The sequence below is a fragment of the Melanotaenia boesemani genome, chromosome 22 (assembly GCF_017639745.1).
Source record: "Melanotaenia boesemani isolate fMelBoe1 chromosome 22, fMelBoe1.pri, whole genome shotgun sequence".
NCBI classification, from domain to species: Eukaryota; Metazoa; Chordata; class Actinopteri; order Atheriniformes; family Melanotaeniidae; genus Melanotaenia; species Melanotaenia boesemani.
In genome coordinates this window covers 9958116-9980415 of record NC_055703.1, presented here as the reverse complement: position 1 = coordinate 9980415, position 22300 = coordinate 9958116, and the positions used below count along the sequence as shown (strand labels likewise).

Below are 22300 nucleotides of genomic sequence, written 5' to 3'. Positions count from 1 at the left end.
AGGTCCCCGATGACATCAGAAACTTTAATATCTAACTTAGAATAGAATAATCCCTGCTAGTTTATGTAAATGTGTGTACTTTAGAACATTATGTAACAAAAGACTGAGCAGAGTAGCCTCACTTGGAAGACATTTTTATCCTCTACCTTTTCCCCACTACATTTTGCTGATGGATGTTGAATGGCCTCCCTATTGAGAAAAGAAAAGGATTGAACTGAAATTAATGCACTGCAGCTATATAACCAAGGATGTACAGTGGCAGCAAGAGTGGAAAATAGAGAAATTAAACTGAAGAGGCTTGCTCTACTAAGACAAATGAGATTTTAAAATTGCATGAAGCTAAAAGTGAACATGTTGTTCAAAAGAATGTTGTCAGCATCTCTGGTGAGTGTTACAGTTCTAAAACAAAGTCTGCAGTCTGTCAGCATCCAAACCACGTGCTGTCCACTATGGAGGCTTATCCAAGGAAACAAATGGCTGCAAAAAAAAAAAAAAAAGGCAACACACAACTTCCTCAGAAGGGAAAAAATGCCAAGAAAGAATAAAAATCAACCTAGTAAGCAAAGTATTGGATCAGAACTTGCTTAACTCACACATCATTCAATACAAAACGAATGTGAGAAAATAAAAAAGTGATTGTGTTTTCCTGCTCCTTTTGCCCTGGTCTTCTAAAGGAGAAATTGTTGGAGAGAGCTTTGTGGTCTCTGGGGCAGCAGCATTGAAAATCAGACATTTTCTTTTCTAACACTCCTGAGATTTACTATTGAAAACCAATTAGGTCTTTGCCACGCTTATGTGCTTGGAGTGAATTGTTGGAGGGAGTGAGAAAGGTCACCTGTCTCTTTATGACTTAGCACTGGAGAGGTCCCTCTAATTATACACACATACACACACACTTATACTACTGGAAAATTATCACATAAGCACATCTGTCCATGTGCACTATGTCTAACTGTCTCACCAATATAACTGATGGGGTTACAAAGAGATTGGAGTGACAGGAGCAGCAATTATAAGAATTCTGAAAAGATGCCCATCCTTAATGATCTGTTAAAATCCACATATCCTCTGCAAAGGAAAACTTGGAGGAGATGTTAATTATTCCAATCAAATCTGGACAAATTAAAGAGGAAAAGAGAGAACACTGTTTCTGTCCACAAGCAAGTCTAAGTGTTTATCCAACTGTCCATTTGCAGAGTGTGGCTCCAAAATGAGATACAGTATGCAAGTTGAAATGATCAGTGACTGTGAACAATGCTTCATTAGTGCTGTTTTATTTGCATTCATGATCATTTCCAAAGAAAGGCAGAGTATAGTTTCAGCTCAAAAAATTTGTCATTTGGGATGGTTGCTTCGAAAATAACTACCTTCTATGAAGAAGGTAAAACTGTTTTGTTACTGGAAAACGTTGAGCCTCAAGACTACAAGCTAAAACAAAAGCAGATTAAAACTACAGAAAAAGCCAGTTTAAAGTGTCATTTCATCCCAATTTAACTAAGCAAAATATTCTGTACTTTTAGGACACTTCATCAAACATAATCAAAAACAAAATCGAAAAGCCATGTCTCAATAACACTGAAGGAGATGGTTTATCTCAGAAAATATCACTCCAATTATGACACTTAAACCAAATCCCAAGATTGACACAGAGATGTTTTCCAGTTCAATCTAACTGACAGCAGAGACGAGAGAAAAACCAAACACCTCAAATGCACACCTACACATATTTGGTCAGTACTGCCACATTCTCCAGTCCATCTGTAAAATCTAAAGGATTTACTTCTCCTCTAAAAACTAAAAATGATCCATATATCCATCCACACACATATATAAATATTTATTTTAACACTTTACTATTTTAAATAATTTACATACAAGGTCTTTGATAAAAATCCTGCATCACTACATTCCTTACTATACCACATTCTCCAAAAAGAGTACTGCAGAGTGTCCTGTGTTTCAGAGGTAAAGCCTTCAGCTTCCCGGCTCCTCTGCTGTAGAAATAGCTCTTAGTTTGGATTCATTAAACACACTCTCTAAAGAAAAGTTTTGAAACTATTTAAGTCTTAAATCTTTTACCTCTGGCTGAAATGACCTTAAATAATAGCTCTGTGGTTTAAGCCAAGAAACTTGGTGAACCTCCCATGGTGCATCTTTCTTTCACTCCCTGTGAATTGATATGCCAAGACTGCATGTCTCTAACTCTGTCTTCTCTGTCGTGTACTTCCTGCTCTTTCCTGGTTCTGGTCGCCCTTTGTGCAGGTATCTCTGGCTCCTTAGCTGCATGCTTCTCATTGATGTTAAGTTGCCCCACCACCCTGCCTAGTGTTCATTGTTTGCTGGTTGGCAAAGCATATATACTTTCCCTTTGCTCTCTTCTCCCACCAACAAGTAGAGGCAGACTGCCATCCACCCATGCAGTCTGATGCTGTTGGATTAATCTACCTGTTAAAAAAAAAGACTGTTGCCAAGTTCTTGCTCAAGTGGGAATTGTTGGGTTTTGTTCTCACATTTGTAGCTGAAACTGTATCAGTTGATAAACATCTCATGTCAAATGGAAATCTTTTCCAGTAGGTTAGCTCTTACTTGTTCAGGAACAATTGTTTGAGATAATTACATTGATTCTGAGATGCTCATCTGTGAAAATCCCCCACGTCCACTACAAGCTCACTTTACACTAAATAAATAACCAGACAGTCCCAAGAGAAAATCATTTTAAATAGTTCTTATATGAATATATGAATTAAGCAGTTCAAAATGCAAATATAGAGTCAATCTAGATACCAGGTAGTCAAACAATGACATTCTAAGCCACAATTGGGATCCCTACCTGATAGCTGGGAAACAACAACCACTTCAATATATTGACAGTGACACACTGATTGAGCTGCATGGAAGAAGAGCTAAATTGAGATATAAGTCAAAGGAGGGCTTGCCTACAGCCACTGATTGTGGACTCATGGAGCATCGCCTGAGCAGATTATGGATAAGAATTATAACTACTTTACTCCACAACAGGGAATAGAGTCAAAGATGTTTTCTGCAGCTACCAGGGAGTATATGGTGAGAGTAACTATCTGAAACATAGAAACTGATGTCAATGAGTTGATTAAAAGGAAATACACATATATGAAAAAGCAACCATGGAGAAAGAATTAACAAAACAGTCTAATTTTAATCTTAAGTAGTATAATGTAAAAGTACATAGAAAGCTACTAGATAAAATAGGCTCCCTGTACAGCACATATAATTTATCAGACTTCATATGTTGTAAGTCTTTAAAACCAGTAAGTTAGAAAGCTAAATGCAACATAACTGATAAAAAATCCAGATGTTGCTCCTTCTAAAGAGTTGTCATAGCCAAGACTTGACACAAACAGGATGAAACACAAATGAAAGAGTACGCAAGTTCAACTGTCCTGTACAAACTCTAGAAGCAAGCCATCAGTGCTTTTAAAAAGGTCTTTTCGGTGACTTATTTAAAATCATCAATCATAATGATATCATGGAATTCAAACGTTTTAACTTAACAAAATGTTTCTGAAGAAATAATATGCTTGAAACGGACTATTTAGTTTGTGCTGAAAGAAGTTAACTGTCATCCCATTAGGATTGCTTGTGTTGCTGGGAAGACAATGGGAAATGTTCAGCTCTGTGACTAGAGGGCTCGCTGCAACTCTGTTAATTCTATGAGGAATTTATTGAAAATTAAACTGAAACAGACCAGTCATGTCTGTGCCCTGAAAAGACATGACCTCTCAAAGAGGAAACAAGTCTAGGTAAAGCAAATTAATTTGTATTACACATTTTAAACATATGGAGCCCAGTGTGTTGGGGGTTGTCAAGGGTCACTGGGTCAAGATTTAGCATTAGTCAGTTAGTAAGTGTATACTAAGCTTTCTTTTACTTTAGCAATTGAAGACATTCATCTATCTTTGGTAAATGAAAGATGAATGTCTGTGTTCACACCAATTTCTCTGCACCAACTAAATGATGACTCTATTGGCAGCAAACCTCACTCTGTTCTGAGAGCTCCTGTCTCCACTGGTTCTTATTTGATCAGCTCCAATTCCATCGAGACAACCTTTTGCTGGCTTAACAAAATGTCACATCTGATTTTACTGTGTGCATCAAATGACTTGTGCATAGGTGCCTAGTCCCTCTGAAACAGGCTGATGCCAGCATGCTGACAAAAGAAAAGGCTCATGGCATGTGAGGAGTCCTGCAATAAATTCATTTCCATTTTGATGTTTTTGGTACTTTTGTTCTTCCCAAATGTAGATATTTCAGAACTTCTCTTCTCCAGTGATACAGGTCAAATAAGTATCATTGCAACCTGGGTGGACATAAACAAAGGGGTTTGCCATTTTCTAAAGGCGTTCTCTTCTTTGACATTTTGTGATTAGTTAATTTATTTTTTAAACACCGCCATTCTTTTTTAAATCCTGCTCCTTTTCACAAGCAATATGACTGATCCAATCTTAGCAATTCTCTTTCTGCATCTCTTTTAAAAGAAAATAAAATCCCAATGCACAGTTAACTTAATAAAAAACATCATAGGATGCTAAAGCTTCCGTGTGAAGCTTGGTGTGATGGGTATTGCAGCTGTTTTGGAAGATCCAGAAAACCCATTCTTAGTTCCTTCTTTTAAACTAACAGAGAAATGGATTCTCTTTCCCTCAGTAATGAGGTTGAGACAGTCAGGTACAAATCTGCTGCAGGAGGAAACTTTACCTGCACAGGTGCACCATTGTAGTCATTCTGGCTTTTTCAGCAAGATAGTAATCTCTGGATCCAAATGGGAAACTTTGCCTCCACACTGACACAGGCCTCTCTGTTCATCATCGCTGTCTCTGTTTCATCTGTTCATTCAGTCAGTCATGGTTTTCCTCATTTATCCTGATATAGCAGCTCAGTCCAATGCTAACTGAGAGACAGACAGGTCCTGAGGAGGTCCAAAGTGAGGCTGCAGATGTCAGCTTTGATTTCTCAGCAAGCGATAACGAGGTGGCCTTCTTCAAACTCTGGGAATTCAACTGTGTATAGGAATTATCTATGTAATTGATTGGAGAATAAAACCCAACCATCAGAGTCTATAATGCTTGCCTTTTCTTAGCTTCTTTTCTGTGACACCACCCCCGCTCTCATTCCCTGCTCGCCAGGAGGTTACAGCAACGTGTGACGCCGATCAATTGCTTGTCTTTGGCTGATGACGAATGGAGCTGCAGCGTCTTTCATGAAAATCAGTCAGTCAATATGCCTCTTTACTTTAATCACCTCTTTGCGCAAGCTGGCATTTGCCCTGTGGCCAAACCCCCTGATGAAAATAATAGTCAGGACCAGTCATTTCCAATCTCTTCTTCACATATTGGCACTGACTAAACGAACTAGTGTATCTGATGGAAAGTGACAGAATAGCTAAGAAGATGGTTTACAAAATGGGAAGGGATAATGTATGCTTTGATGGCATGGAGTATGTTTATTTCAGTGACCTCCATGACACAATATCAGAGGTATGACTGCATGTATGCGCTTGTGTGTGTTTGAATCATGTCTAAAATGGGAGTGTGTGGGAGTTTTCTCTCTAGACCTGTCAACAGGCAGACATTTTCATGCCTCTGTGAGCTAAAATGTCTCCAAGCTGAGTCTGTTGGGGAGAAAAGAGTGACCCATACTTCATTCAGTTCATTCATTTTTACCCCATTTTCATATGGGTGTCAGGGGTCCAACAACATTGTGTATTACCCCAAATTCAGCCTTGGTGCTTAATTTCAGCCATTCCAAATGTGGTTCTAGTGAGCTCTGTGAAGAACGGGCTGTTTCTGTGTCTGAACCTTTAAATGTTCATGAGTGATGCCTGTCTGCGTCCACTCCACGCCCCTCTCTTGGAGAGGATCATGCTTTCACTCAGCTAGCCTGCCCTCTAAAATCACTAAAAAGTAGAGCATGCAAGTGATAGAGGTGGCAGAATTTTCTCACTTTTGGGCCTCATACACAGGTTATAATATGACTGTTAGAAAACCCTAAGTTAATTTTGCATAATATGGGACCTTTAATTTCTTAATATAATTTCTATAAGCAGAAGTGCCATAACTTCACTTTGCCCAGCTTCTTATTCTCATTCTCTTATTGGTTGGACAAAACATAAAACTGCATCAGTTGTATCTGTAAAAGTGACCTCTTTGGTCAAACGGTTGGATTAAAAGTTTGCCAGCATTCGATAGTTCTTTTTTTTTAAGCCTTTTGGGCACCTTTATAAACAAAAATGCAGCTCATACAAGACCAGCAGAACTCAGCATTAGGGCTGCATGCACATCAGTATATATGGATGGACAACAGTCACATCAAATTATGTGCAATGTCTGTGATTTGTGTTGTGATTTCTTGCTTTAAAACAAAAGGAAAACACAATCATTTTCTATAACTCAATTGTCCTATCTGTGAGATCTCTGTGTGATTTTTGTGTGTGTCTTTCATGCAAGTATGCATTGTTTGGTTTTTCTAGTTTTGTGCAGACTAATGTAAATTACTAATCACATAAAAATGGTTCAAAAGACAAATACCTTTCTCACACAGATATTCTACAAATTTCTGTAACTTTTTACTAGAATTAAAGTACATATAAAACTCTCAGTTAAGAATGTCATCATATTGATTGATTTTTTTTAAACTCACACATACAAACACACATACACACACTTCCCCAACCTTTCCAAGCCTTCAGACACTCATTACGATTGATTCCTAAAGTTTCATTTTAGATTCTTCTTCTCATTTCTTAATCACTGCTCATTTGAGCAGAAGTCCCTCTCAAGGATCTAATCATAAATAAACTAAAAAAAATTACAAAAACTTTCAACAATTTTGCAACACTGCAACTAACATATAACAAGGAGGCTGCTAGAATCTATCTGATCAAAGTCGTGGTTAAGGCTAGTTATACTGTAGATGAGACTAAAGTTTAAATTACAGTGTGTGTTTTTTTGGGAGGGTGGGTGATGATGTTTGGAGAGGTTTGCATATATACAGTATATAAATGTCTGCAGCATAGGCTCATGACATTACATCACTGAGAAATACTGTAAATAGAACCTCCATCTGATATTTTTATGCAGGCATGTGCGTGCACAGACACATAAAGCAATCGTCCTTGCCGTGGTCAGCTGAAACATGGCTTTCCTGGATTTATGCGATGAGTCATGATAAGCATGATAAAGTTATAATATATGCTAGGAAGGTTTACTTATTTTTAATTCCTATCACATTATTTAGTTACACAGTACACAATCTACCAAGCACAGAAGAACTTGTGCTATCTACTAGTTCCATGGTGTTTCAGCTGTTTACGGTGTAGCCATGTCCAGGGTTACACAAAGACTTAATATCAACTGATTTAAGTGGCTATTTTAGTTGGGTTGAATGCCATGACCCTGTTAATCATAAGTGCAAGTCAGACAGAAAATTAAAGCAAAATTGACAGAAAACTGATGTTATTTTATTTTGCACAAGCAAATTTAAGAAAATTAGAATAATTATGTAAGACATAGCTACAAAGTGACAGAAATAAAATTCCAGCACACTGATATCATGTTCAGTGTGCTGCTTCTTAGTTATTATATGTGCTGTAATCACTTTCTAAACTCTGATAACACAGCTTTTATAAATGTGCGCTGAATGACGACATGACAACAGAAGGACCTACAGTGTCTTGCTGTGTTCTTAAAGACGACGTTTAACACTTGCTGCTAAGGGACAAGCAGCTTTATAGGACTTGGTTGGCTGAACGGAGCAGTGGTGATAATGGCCTGCTGGCCTCACCCAGATCCTGTTACACTGCTGGGGACACACAAGCTGCTCTGTATTTAGCAGCAATCCTCTGTGCAGCAGCCTTACTGTAGCAGAGGTACTGGCAACTTCCTCTCACCTTACACTTAAAGTCAGGGGGAGCAGACAGCTCTTGAGGAAATGAATACTGACTTTGACTTTGCTGCAAAGAAATGTGGAGAAGTTGAACATACTTATTGAAAAGTGCTGTTGCTTCATACCACATTATGTTTTTAAAATAACTCTTATTTCTCATCTTCATTTAGCATTTTTTCTGTATGACTAGCTCAGTGATTGTGTTTGTTTTTAAGCTTTATTTAGAAGCTGTGAGAGACTTCTATGTGTGCTTCTCTGTTTCTCTCTGTTGCATAATTCCAGGCAATGCACCTACTTTGACAAGACTTAATCATCAGTTTGTTTTGATCACTCTCTAGCTCTCACATGCATTCGTGTCTTTGTATGTGTGAAAACTTAAATATTACAACCAAAAGAAACAATAATTTGAATCTTCCTCTCTGTGTTGTTATATATGAAACTATGTAGTCAGTCTGTCAGTAGTGTGCATTATGAAGGGCTAAGCTATATGAATCTCATGTCTTCTTTGACATTCACAACAAAACGATCACCAGCATTTGTCAGTTATCAGAACACATGCAGTCTGCCTTCCTACAGTGTAATGTTTTTGATGTCTTATTCTACTACAAAAAATGGAGGGGAAAAAAAAGAAAAGAAATCAGAAAAACAAATCTGCAGAGCAGTGCACTAAATCATAAAATTTTTCCATTTGTGTATGAAATGTATATTATAGCCTGAAGATCCGGCAGGTCATTTCCCAGACTGTTTTTGCTTGGTTGACAACGCAGCAGAGAAAAATCATGTAATTTTGTCTGCCTGACACCTATTGTAAGCAACATGGTGAGATGTTGATTACATTTTCAACTTTAACTCAGATGGAAGAACAAAATTTGAAAGCAGGACAGAGACTGCCTTATAATGCTCCCCAGACAGTATGCAAAGTGGCAGAACGGAGTAAAAGTTATCTAAGTGAACGAAGGGAGAAGCTAATTGTATGTTAAAGTGTACATAAAAGAACAGAGATGTGATCAGAGCTGCATGGTTGTCGCTGAGAGGAGGGAACATGCTGTGCAGGAACAAGCTAATCTGATTTAATAAAGACACAGTATAAATGGATGGTTTGGAACAGTGGGAGCTATGACAGTGAACAGAAGCTTTAGCACAGATAAAAATGGGGATTTATTTAAGACAAATGGTTCTATATAAAAACATAAATTCAATTGTAGCTTTCAGACTAAAAAGTGAAGCCTTTAAATGTAAATTCTATTTAAAGACCAACAGCTGTTACTTCTGCGGTTTTATTTTTTATGTAAAAGGTAATTTTATATATAAGTCTTGGTACTTGTTTTTCAAAAGGTCTGAAGCATATGTCCGTTTTTGATTTAACTTTCAGGGAATCTCAGAAAAGGAATAAGGAACAAGGAATTAGGTTTTGGAGGTGATCCGGATCACTGCCTGGATCCAGGATATTTTTTAATGACTCTTTACTATGGGGAGATGGGCATATTTTTTGCTATAGAGCTTCTTACTCAAAAAAAAAAAAAAAAATACCCACAATTACAATGTTTTGGCAGAGCTCTGTGCTCTCTGAGTTCTTCTAGTTTAGTCCTTTTTCAGCTTATGGTGAAGTGACTTGGCAAATGTTATTATCAGTTAATGCGCTCTGTCACCAGCTTATCTGAGCCATAGACCCATCATTTTAATCTTAGTTGTTGCAGTTAAGAAGGTTACGTTTTGGCAGAAATGTATTATCATGATGAAAGAAGTATCTAAGATATCTAAGAATTATAAATCTAGGATCCAACAGTATGTGTGCATGTGTCTCACATCAGCAGCACCTCACATCAGACTGCGACAGACTTTGATTTTTTTTTCTAAGACATTTGTTTATAAGTGTTAGAAATAAATTAAAGAAAACAAAAAACAATACTCACTAAAACATTGTGCTTGGAGGGAGTGCATTTGCATAAATGCACTCATCATTAAATAAAACTCATTCCAGATATTGCATGCACATACACACTCATTCACTTACACACATTATAATACATTTAATATGTTATCCTGCAGGTTTAATCGTCAGCAGCCATAGATGTGTTTCAATTATTTGTTGCTGGTGTTGAGGTTGTTGTTTTCATTTTTCTCACTTTGTCTTGCTACAAGTGCTCCTGGTAATTACCTGCTTTGTTTTCTTATAGACTGTAGGATGTTTTCTGTTAAGCTTCTTTAAAGGTGTAGTGACTGTCTGTTTACTACATTTGGGTTTTGATTATAAAGTTTTTGCAGTTTTTTTTTTTACAGTCTGTGATGGACAAAACAAACAAACAAAAAAACAGTTTAAGAAGTGAAAACTAAACAAATTTTAAATGTGTTGTTATCTTATTTGCCTTCTTTTTACTGTTTCACATTTTTTTGTGTGCATATGAAGTGGATGATCAGTTTCGCTTTGTTCTTCCAATCTAAGGGTGTGTGACTTATTTTGGAAGCAGACCACCCAGCAAAGCTTGCCTCTTGTGATATTGACAAGTGGCCAATCTAATCAGCCTCAGTGATGATTGGGTGGACACCCTAATTAGCATCAGCAGCCTCTGCGTGGTAAAACAAAGGACACTGTTTTTTGTTATGCTTTGTCATTTCGGTGCGTACGTGTTTGTGTTCCTGCGTTGTATTTGTGTTGTATTGTGTCTAGAAACCTCCTCAGTGTAGCAATGATAGTGAGCATTCCTCTTTCTGAAATTGATTTTTTGTTGCGTGTTTGTGTGTATGAGAGTGTGTCCTCACACAGCAAATGGATGAATCATAACTGAGTGACTGAAGCCTGTGGGCAGGGTGGCAGAGGTTCATCAGAGGTCAGACAAGCTGCCCACACACTGCAACGAGCCAGTGAACACAATAGTGGGCTGCTTCGTATCATAATGACGAGCAGACAGAAATTCAGATGCCACTCAAACACAACAGGAAGTGAGTTAAGTTGTATTGAAATCAAGAGCTCAAAAGAAGCAAATGAAACCAATCTTTCCATCTGTTGCCCATTTTAAAGCCAGTCTATTTATAATGATGCATCTGACTCACAATATTCTTGAGCTGCAAAATGAAAGCTTTTCTGAATCTTTCTACCAACATGAATCCAACCTCTTATCTTGCTTTGGTGAGTGGGCTGTTTCCCTGCAATTTGCATGAATGGATGAATGCCGCCAAGGGAGCCTTTAAGTGACAGAGACCAGTAAGACTTTTAAAGAGCGAGCATACAAGAGTATATAAATGTTAAAGCAACAGATGCAACAACAGCACAATTTTCTGAGTGATATGACTTGCAGAGTACTCAGCTTCAAAATAAGGATTCTTCTCTGTTGGATTTCTCCTCATGTAAACCTCTCACACTATCCTTGATATAAACCACTGACCTGTGACTAAAATTAATCAATATGAATGATTTTTAGATGGTATCACATTAAAAAGACTAGATTTAAAGTGATTTTAATAACTTGATTTAAACATAGTTTGAATGTTTTTCTTTTTTCTGTGCTGGGCTTCATGATGGTTTCTGTCACAAGAAAACATCCTGTGTGTAAATGTTATTTGTATTGCTACCACTTTCTGCTTACTTTTACTTTATCATATTGCATAATCAACAGTGATAGTGGGAAATAATATTTTTCCTTTTGTGCACTTCTGTCAAGCTGAAATTGTGATGATCCTTAGACAAATTTCATTTTGACAAGCTCTCTGAGAGGTGTGAAGGAGAACTTTTAAGTAACAAGCCATGAAAAGGTTAGTGTGTGCTTCCCGACTGCTCCTTTCTTTGACTTCACATTGTGTCTGTCATTCCTGTAGCCTTCTGCTAAAGGTACATGAAGAAACTTTCATTGACATTGCCTTGACTTTTTCAACTTGTAAAGTAAGTAAAGTAACATTTATTTATAGAGCACTTTTTACAGATAAAAATCACAAAGTGCTGTACATAAAATGAGTGCAATAAAACAACATAATCATTTAATAAAATAAATAATAACCGTCAACAAAAAGCTTTGCTGAATAAAACAGTTTTCAACTGCTTTTTAGAAGAGTCCACAGAGTCGACCAAACAAGCAAGTAATTCAAGCGTCTGGGGGCTACAGCCTGAAAAGGATACTATGAGGATACTGCATTCGTAAAACTTGCCTTTTACTAATACAGTCCCCCTCCTTTTCATCCTTCCTCTCCTCAGCTCATCAACTCCTCAGACACTGTGTCTCACTGCTGCTCCCATTACAATGCCCTGGGTGCATTACTGCTCTATCTCCCAGTAATGGATTTCGAATGCTTCGACCAACTTGCATGCCACATGGTCATCTCTGGGTAACATCACTCTGTATGCTGTTTAGAAATGCATTAATCCTCTCTGTGTTATTGCACTCATTTCGTCAGACTCCCCATATACAGAGCAACAGTGCACAACCTTAACGCGTCTCCCTTGCTACTCCATAAAACTGATATAGACTGTCACTGTAGTCACAAAACTTTTAAGATCTAAACCATTTTTTTGTTGTTTTTTTGGCAACTTAGCCATTCATGGGATTTTTAACTACACCAGAAGGTGTCAAACAATTTGAGGGTGGTGTGCCAGATTGAAAAAGTGTGTGTCCAAATTCTCTGGTCATTGTCTTCCCTCATCAGCATCTTAATTAGCTGTGAAATAACAATTTAGACTAAATAAACTGGTGTGTTATTCAGGGAAACCATTTGAACATCCATCATCTTGGTCTAGTATGCAATGGATGATGTTCTAGGGCAGAATAACAACATACATTTATCATTTGTAAATTTTAATTTACTGTGGGTTTTCTCTACTAAATACAGGATTAGAATTTTATAAACCATTTAACATTTAAATTAATTCATAACAAGCTGCAGCATAACCAAAATGCTTTTGGTTGCAAGGGCTCTTGCAATTACCAGATATTAATGTTCATGATGTTTATGATGAGTGTATGTAAACTTAACCTGACAAGTATTAAGAATGACATCAGTCGCATCCCTAACTTATTACCTATATACCTTTAAAAACCTCAGTGTAAATATAAAGGTTATATTCAAGATAATTACTTTTACACACACACCGGTACCTCACTGTCAAATACCAGCTCCTTCTCAATGGATGTGTGTGATTTATGATCAGGCACATTCATGACTTTCATTTCTGTTTAAAAATAAACATTAACAAAACATATCACCCAAAAAAAAGGGCCTCTTCTGTCCTTACAACACATTTCAAAGTCGCTTCATGTAGACTTACCTTTGGTGTTTTACTGCACTTTCCATTCCTGGCATCTTTTATGTATGCTATATCAAGCAGGTCTGTATCCTGAAAAGAAAAAGACAAAAAGCAGATAATGAGCAGGGATCTCAACCATGTGTTAATTCAAAGCGTTCAAAGACTTTTGAGGGCAGAAGGACATTTTATGCCCAGCTACATGAATCCAAGGTGACAGGAAACGTTCCCAAGACTCTTTCCATTTTCACACCTGCAACCTGTAGCTGAAGGCATTATGTGTGCAGATGTGTGAGTGTGTGTGTCAGTATGGGCAGCCACATGTGCTAAAGGACCCACAGTAGCCTCAGTAGCTGATGTCATATGGGAGTCATTCAGTGAAAACAGATGCTTCCAAAATGATGCTCTGTTCTGCAAATGTGCCAAATTAGGACAAAAGTGTAATGTTCCCATGTGGACTCATTATCATCACAAGCAGACATGCAAACGCTTGAAATATGGTTCTCCATTTAAATCATATACAGGGCTCAGTGCAACACACTGCCGATGAAAAAATTAAAAGTACTGACTACATTTCATAATGATTAATGTAAATGGCTGAATCATAGCACTGGCAGGACTACAGGAAAGTAAAAGGAGGGGACAGGAGAGACTCAGTGCACTTTCACACATACACAATGTTCAGCTGCTGCATGATGCTCAGCTTTAGCACCTTGCCACAGCTTGGCTGGACTCAGCTGTGTGAGTGGCAGTCAACTGAAAAAGAACCACTAGTCAGCTCTGGATATCAGCATTATGGTGAAATAAAAAGTTAAGCATCGGTCTCTGTCGCAGCATTTTAACAATCTATAGTAATCTAAACAGCATCTGTAGCACTTTCTTATTAATACAGCAGAGCAAAAAAGCATACCAGAGCTATTCATTCCATCATTAATGCTTCAGCATTACACCGTCACAGATTTGTCACCCATATCTGAAGTGGGACAAAATTGGAGTAAAGTAGAGGAAAGCTTAACTCCTTTCTTATTCCAGTCCCACAATTATTTTATCTTTTTTTAAATTGGTTTATTTTGTTTAACATATTTAATCCAAAACTCAAGTGCTTCCAAAGCAGCTAGCTAAACATAGAAAGAGCAGGTACTCGGTTATGGCATTCCAAGTATTCCTTTCCTGACAGTATCTTACAACCTGCTGTGAGGTGCTGGATTGTTACAGGGGCCTCTTTGCACAGCCTGCACCTGGGATCATACCTAGTATGGTAGATCTGGGCCTCTATGGACCTCAAGATAGAAAACATCTGACAAGGTAAGAAAGAGAGAGCTAAGATCCTGTGGGATTTCCAGATATAGACCAACAAAATGGTAATGGCCAACTAAGCATACATTGTGATCATGGATAAGCCACATAGGAAAGCCATTTTGATTGATGTAGCCATTCTGAAAGCTGGCAATATCCGTATCAATATCAATAAAAAGGAACACGAGAAACTGAAAGAATACCAAGAGTTCAAGAAAGAAAAAGCCTGGATAGTGAAGGCATCAGTAGTGCCCATGGTAATTTTTATTTTTATACATGAACCTGCACAGACTGCACTGACTGCCTTTCACCACTTTTTCTTATCAGTCTGAATTATCATAGCTGGCATCTGACAGAGAGAGCCAGCACATGAGTGGGAAAATTAACCAGAGTGAACTGTGAGTCCACTCAGCATTATCTGGGGAGACAAGAGGCACAAGGGCTTGACTCAATCTATAGCTGCAACACCAGTATCTGCCCATCTCTGTGAGGTTTGTGGAAAATTGCACCTGAACATTTTCCCTTATCTTCAAATGGATACCTATCTAAGACCCCCTGCCCCCACCCTCCCATTTTAATTTACATCCTGAATCCTAAATGTAAACCCTTTTTATTTTGAGTTTGCTCCCTGAAATATTAAAAGCAAAATGTTACACACTGGATGAAAACTTTATTTATTTCTCAGTGTAAAACATATTTAGTCCTGGTACAACTGAGTATAGAATAATTAGTTTTAGTCTTTTTGGAGCAACAGAAAACATCTGCAGAAGAAAGACATTTTAAAAATGGCCACTCTGTTAGAGAAGATGCACAGCTGCTGTTTCCATTTAACAAATTCAATAGTTAAATCTACTGTTGAATTCCACAAGGACAAGTTTTTGTGGTGTGTATAGCATCAATTAGGCTTTCCTTGTGTGCACAGGGAGAGCTTCTGAGTCAAAGGTTAACGCCTACATTGGGCTCGCCTTTGAAGTCCCTTTAGAGGGATGGAGCTCAACATGGGGTCCCTGGTGGATCACTGGGGCTTCAGGAAGTGGCTTGCTGATGGGATCCTTTTTTGTGCCCTCTAGGCCAGCACAGTTAACACAGCTCTAATGTGGTTACGAGCCATCAGTAAACCTATTGGGTTGACTCATTAAAGGTAAAGAAAACTGCCTGTATGGGTGACAAGTTGCTCACATTCTGTGACTACTAATACAATCCACAAGTAGCCATTTCTGTTGCACCCAAAAACTTCTTTCGGGTTTGCTACAGGATTTGGCTGCTTATTCATTCTGCAGATGCATAAAAATCTGATGCTGCTGACAGTTTATTAATATTGACTTGGTTTTATAATTGCAGAGACTGCAGTGAGTTAATTAAAACACTTTCTTTTAAGCAAGCAGTCTATCCATTATTTCTCCTGTTTAATTTCTCTCATCAATTTTCTATGACTTAGGTTCTTAATCTGTTAATTTGTACCATCTCTTTATCAGTCTCCCTTTCTGTCTTGTTCTCTTTTTTTCCCCTGCAGCTCTCAGGGCCTTTCTGTGTGTATCAAAACAGTGAGCGCAGATCCAAACCCTATTAAGATCCACAGCACGTCCAGGAAAGCAAGCAGGGCCAGTGGGGGAGAAAATACAGAAATTAATGAACATGCTTAACCTGCACTGGCCCTGGGTCCTGTTTTCTGTGCCTGTTTGTCTCTGCTGTAGTGAAACTGTTTATGCAACATCTGCAACATGCTTCTTTCTAAAATGAAACACAATAAAAGCAGCTAGGAATTTAATTACTGACCTGACTTTAAACATTTTACCACCAAGAGCCCTCTGTTTCAATCAGCTTGTACATGTAAGATATGTTTAGAAACTAAAAAAAATTTGTCTTTATACAATCTGAATAACACTGCATTAACATGCGAACTGATGGCATATGCAATATTTGACTTGAGGTAAGACAGGAAAAAAAAAAAGAAAAAACTGCAAAGTGCTCTGAATAAAACTGTTCACAATATGTAATGTTGCAAACCCGACTGGGTGGTTTTGTGACAAAGAGTTGTGTTGACATTTGGAGATACAAGCTTGGTGCAGGGATATGGGGGGTGGGGGGACTTAGAAAATATAGAATGGAAGCCAAAGATGGTGGCAAGAATAAGCAGAAGTGGGGGAGAGGGACAGAAACAGGCTGGTTTGCTTATTTACCCACAGCATGCTTGTCAGCCTCCAGTTAAAATGCACTCCACAGGACTCAGAGTCTGTGGTGAGCAACAAAAGAAACATGGAGCAGTGACAGTGAGGGAAGCAGGAAGGCACAGGTGAAAACATACAGAGCAAATTACGGCTAAAATGTTTGCACCATAGTCAGTTTGGGGAAAATATACAGGTTAATTACACTGGAGTAGTTGCTATGCTTTTGAATGAAAATAACATGAACATACAATATTGATTAAACATGTCTAAATAATAAAAATGTAAAAGATAGTAGATAATCAGTCCATGTCCATACATGTAAGTGTCTTGAAGCTAGTCATAATCAGGTCATATGTGACTACTAACAAGCTGTCTGCCTATACTGGAATAACAAATTAGTATGTCCCTTAACCCTACCCTCCCGTCTCTGAGACCAAAATAAGTGCTTGTAAATACATTATGTTGTACATACCAGTACTGTGTCCCAGAACTATATAACACCATTGTAAAACTAATTATACTGCTAAATGACCCTTGGTCAGTGGATTCTGATCATGGATGTGACCTCTTCTCATTAACAGGATTTTTACCTCTGTGGATGGTGTGCAGGTGTTGTGCCTGTCTCTGTAAGTGACCCTCCAATGACATTCAGCTGCCTGGAAACATCCTGTTATAAGGCAAAGTGGTTTGTGGAGAGCAGTGCTTCAAGTTTGAGAGCAACATCCTTTCTGCTGCACCACTCATGGGTTCCTATAGATTAACTCCAACAACATGGCTGTGATAAAATCACAAACTTCTTCGTCTGATGCTGCTGAGTATAGATCTGCACAGCGACCAAAGATCTGAATTTGCTGTATATTTTTTAATGAACACACAGCTTCTGAAAAGACATGCACCCAAGAATCTAAACACTCTTTACTGACTTCAGAGTAAATAAATAAGATTTAGGATTTACAGCTTGCATAATTTAAAAATCTCAAATCAGTTCAACGGAATAAATGCCTTATTAGGCAGTGTGAAGAGAAGAGTGATTTTGAAAGTGGCATCACCAAGAATCTGCCTGTGCGCATATGCTCACTAAGCAACTGATGCTCTCCTGCTCTCTTTTTTTCCTTTCTTTCTATGCAACAAAAAACATCAAAATGAGATATTTTATCTAACGCAATCAACAAAGAGCTACTTTCCACCCCCCCTTTTCAGCGGGTAACAGAATTAAACAAAAGTATTTTGTTGTTTGTTTTATTCTTAATTATTTTATTCTTATTTTTTCCATTTTATGTGTCCGAAAGATGATGGCATGGACAAAAACCTCCATCATGGGGTCTGTATGCTTAACTCAACCCATGTCCACCTTTTTATCCAGTCATGGTCAAAATGCTTTTGAACATCTTTATTCAGTGATGCATCACACTCGAGTTTTATCTGCCTCCACTTTCACTGTGACATTTGAAAAATGTGAATGCCAGTCTGTCACAAGAATGACTGAAAGAAAATACATCTTACATGCTCTGTTGCAGCTTGAAAATTGTACATTTATCAGCCTAATATGCTTTTTGCATTAGAGCCATTTATTTATGTATTTATTTATCTTGCAGTTCTCACCTCATCAAAAAAGCAATCAAACACTTTTTATATTTTATTTGTATTGAGTGATTTGAACGTAATTCCCATCACTCTCTGGTAAGTCAAATTTTCTCTCTTTTTCTTACTTAAACTATTTGGTCCTTTAATCATTTCTGAATTGTCAAAATCTCTCCGTTGATCCAACTGTTATATTTTTTCTCATTATTTTGCCCAGCCATCTTCCAAAGCAGCAACTACATCACATACTGCTACTTCTTCAAAAACTGAGAGCTGATTATTAAAATCTAAGCATTTTGAACAGAAGAAATTGTGATACTACAAAAGAAATAAAGTGGAGAGACTGAAAATGGATCCTGTTTCGGTAACGTTGGATTTCCTTCCAACTTAAAGTACATTTTAATTCAAAAGGATTATGTTCAAAGTAAGGTTACTCACCAGGCATATCTACAAATATAAGAATTTCTCCTGTTGGACTTGAAGCTACTCCACTTCCATTAGACCCTATTGTGATGTAAAATGCATCTGAATAAAGATTTTAAGTCACTTTTTTGTAGGTTGGTGGAGTGCAGCAAGATATATCCTTGCAGAATTAAGACATGAATAGGTCGCTATAAATTACTTTAGTACCAGTTTGAGTTGTGCTCATGGTCAGACAGATGGAGAAGAGACACAAAGATTAGAGCTGAAAGGAATTAAGGACCAAAACAAGGAAAGCTGATGAAGAGGGGAGTAACAGTGGACTAACTACATGTGGAATAACACTATTGCTGAGCAACACAGGAACATGGCTGCGGCCGATAGTGGCTATCAGCAGCCGACACACTCCACAAAACAACCACTGAGGAGATAAAGGCTGCAGGAATCTTTGTTCAGTACATTGGCGCACACATTCTCATTTGCACACACATCAGGTAAATGGGAACAACTTTGTGGGCATAAACACACATGTCTGGACTACACAGTAAGACACAAAAACTCCAAAGTGATCACTATACAATCGCTATTATCAATCTGCAGGGTCTGCAGTGTTCAGTCATTGTAAACACTCGGTACTGAGATCGATGATGCAACCCGTTCCCCGGCTATCACATAGTTCCTTGAAGTGTGTTCGACCAATCAAATCTTGGATGCACACTCGTATGCACAATGATGGATGGAGTATATTGAGGGACGCTAGAAGGAGCGTACTCCTCTCTGATAGATAGCAGAGCAGAGTGGGATGATAAAGAAAGCAAAGCAGCTTCATTAATCTGTCCATCATCCTCTATTGTTCTCCACTTTCTCTACTGTCTTTTGTTGTATGTTTACCCCTCCTCCCAACCTCGCTTTCTCTTGTCCATCTCTGACTCTGCTGTCTAAGACATGTACCTAATCTTACTTTTCCTCTCCCTGGACATCTGCCTCTACTGTTCTTCCTCATCCTCACTCCTACTTTTCTTTCCAATCTGTCTGCTTGCATCTTAATACCAGCTCTTGTGTCAATGGAAGACAGTTCACATATCTTGTCTTATCTCATCCCTCAACAGACACACCTGTGCTTAAACACATTACCACCATTCTTTCCACCAACATCCTCCTCCGACACACTGCTTAATTCTGTTCCTCTATCTGTTCGGCATCCACCAGGCACAATAACGCAACTCTTATCTGCTGCACAGCAACCCCTTTCAGAGTCAAAGAGCAAGTGACACACATAGGAATGCATAAACTGTAAATACTTGCATGAAATCCACAGAGGGGATCAATTAAGGTAATCGAAAACAAGATAAGATACAAGCACAAACACTACAATATGTGAACATGCAGACAAAGCCACTCAAACAGCACCGATCTCATTAGCAACAATGAAATATGTGAGTGAACTTTGTGTCTTTTCAATCAAAAAATACAGTCTCCTATAGGCATCTTCACAGCACCCTCATTTCCTTATTCAGCCTAAACATTAGACTCCATTGTTTGCAGGTTACAATCACTTGCAAATTAAATTCTTGGTATTCAGGCACTGCCTAAAAGGTTTGTTCTATCACACCATGTGTCTGTTTTCAATATGAGCTAAATGTGATCAGTGTTTCTGTGTGTGCCTTTGCTGCACTGAAGTCCTTTGAGAATCACTGCCAGTGGCACATACTGTACAGTACTGGCTCTCATCTTTCACATCACCTCATCTAGACACTTCTTAAGTGCAAACTTCGGTTCCTTTGAAGTCAGAACAAAAGTGTGCGGCCAGAAGAAATGCATTTCTCATTTTCTTTCTACAGGGAAATCAGTCTGTCTCTACTTCTCTGCCTGTATCTCTCCTTTAAACACTTTTGGATCGTCCTTTCCCTCTCTGTGCACATGCTCTTTTTTCTTTCTCAAGAACAGGTTTGGCTGGAACATGTACAAGTAAACACTATCGTGGGAAGAGGATGATGAAGGACAGTAGAGGACGGCATGTTGGCTTTAATGCAAAAGAAAGGACTTTGGCAATTGGGATTTACAAAAACTTCACTGCAAACAGAGTTATTTTTGTTATATCTGTACTGTGACTGTTCCAAGCCTATCATATATGGATTCTGTGTCACTGTTCCCTGTATTTTCAATCTCAATTTTGCCTGTTTGCATGCTGATATTTTATTCAATTTGTGCAATACCAAAGTATTGCACAAATTGAATAAAATGTAAGTCCTAAGGAGTCATTATGAAAGACACAAGAGTACTGTATAATGCTATTAGTAACAGACAATTTATAATAGGCCACAATGTCAACCTGGTGATCCTCTAAAGACCATGTCTGTATCATATTTAACTATAATCCATCCAATATAATATCTTCGCCTGGTCCAACTCTGCCTCCCTTTAAACAATACTGCCTATTATATGAGGCAGCTGGATTTTCACAAGGCTTACAAAACAAAAGACAAGGTTTACCAGTAACTCTCTGTAGATGAGAAGGTTGTGTCAGACAAGTCAGCTTTGTGTACCAGCAGATAGACTACTGGTGGTTTTAGGTTGAAAGTAGTCAACACCAGCATCTTTAACAGATCCCTTCCCCAATTGGCTTCGACCAGAGTTTGATTTTACCATCTGGCTCCACTTGAGGTGATAAACAGATGGTTCATCCAATCACCTGCCAAGGATATTTTTTTTTAAATTCATTCAGTGGATGACGGAACTGTAGTATACCATCTGGCACATCAAGCTACATTGCTGCTTGCATGGGATAATATAACATTTTTCTTTACTAGACAGACCTTGTAAGAGGATCGTTGGTTTTTAGATTATTTCGACATTTTTATTCAGTTAGCACATAACAGCTAAAATACAAAGCTACAATGCCTGTAGATTAATCTGAGTTTAATGAAGAATTAAACTAGATGAAAAATGAAGTTGCAGCAATGTGGTTGAGCTTAGTAGTTTAGAGGACTGCATCCTTCCCTGTGCAGGCAACCAAAGGCATCCAGACGATGTTGTGGCCAATGGTTAATGGTAATCAAACAGTCCAAAGACTAAAGCCTTTTAAATTAATCTTAAAATTACAATCTGATTGTAGTAGCTTTTACATCACTTGTACTGAATTATCATTGTTCAATTCAAATTCCATGAGTTTGTCTAAAACACAATATACAGATTTGTCCATACGATCTCTCATGCCATTTTTTGGTAAGACTATACTGTCAACTCAATGCTACTCAGAAGCTGGACGAATTTTATCGTCTTTCCTGTCAAAGAAACCACAGGTACTTATCTATGCTTGTCAACAAACCCTTAGCAATACCACAAATGGAAAACAGTAATTACCATCTGAGAACAATAAGTCTGTAAAGATGGAAAAAACAAAACAGGCCTTAAAAAGTTCATAGCCATCCTGACTTCAGTCTGTCTACTGATCTGCGGTTGAAAAATAATTGTCATGATCACTCTCCTTATCTTCTGTAACAGGCCAGGTGTTGCTCTTCTCCATCCTGTCATGTTACTCTCTCGAGGAAGACTCGCAGGGAGGAGCTGGTATTTTAAGTAAGGCATTCTGCCATGCTTCTTCCCTTGCCCCTGAGCATGTCCAAGCTGTTTAAATTTGATACCTTCATATCATTCCACCAAATTGAATTGACTTTAGAGGGGA

At 38.1% G+C, this 22300-nt stretch overlaps 1 protein-coding gene across 3 annotated transcripts in view; it reads right to left on the bottom strand.

Moving 5' to 3' along the window:
- The window catches only part of LOC121633567 (1-phosphatidylinositol 4,5-bisphosphate phosphodiesterase beta-1), a 113306-nt gene that overhangs the window by 70533 nt on the left and 20473 nt on the right, over nucleotides 1-22300 (bottom strand). For all 3 annotated transcript variants that reach the window (XR_006009091.1, XM_041975670.1, XM_041975671.1), the window contains exon 3: nucleotides 13175-13243. Coding sequence is in view for 2 of the 3 variants with exons in the window: in XM_041975670.1 (XP_041831604.1) it covers nucleotides 13175-13243 (69 nt within the window). In the remaining variant the exon portion in view is untranslated. The remainder of the gene's footprint in view (nucleotides 1-13174; nucleotides 13244-22300) is intronic.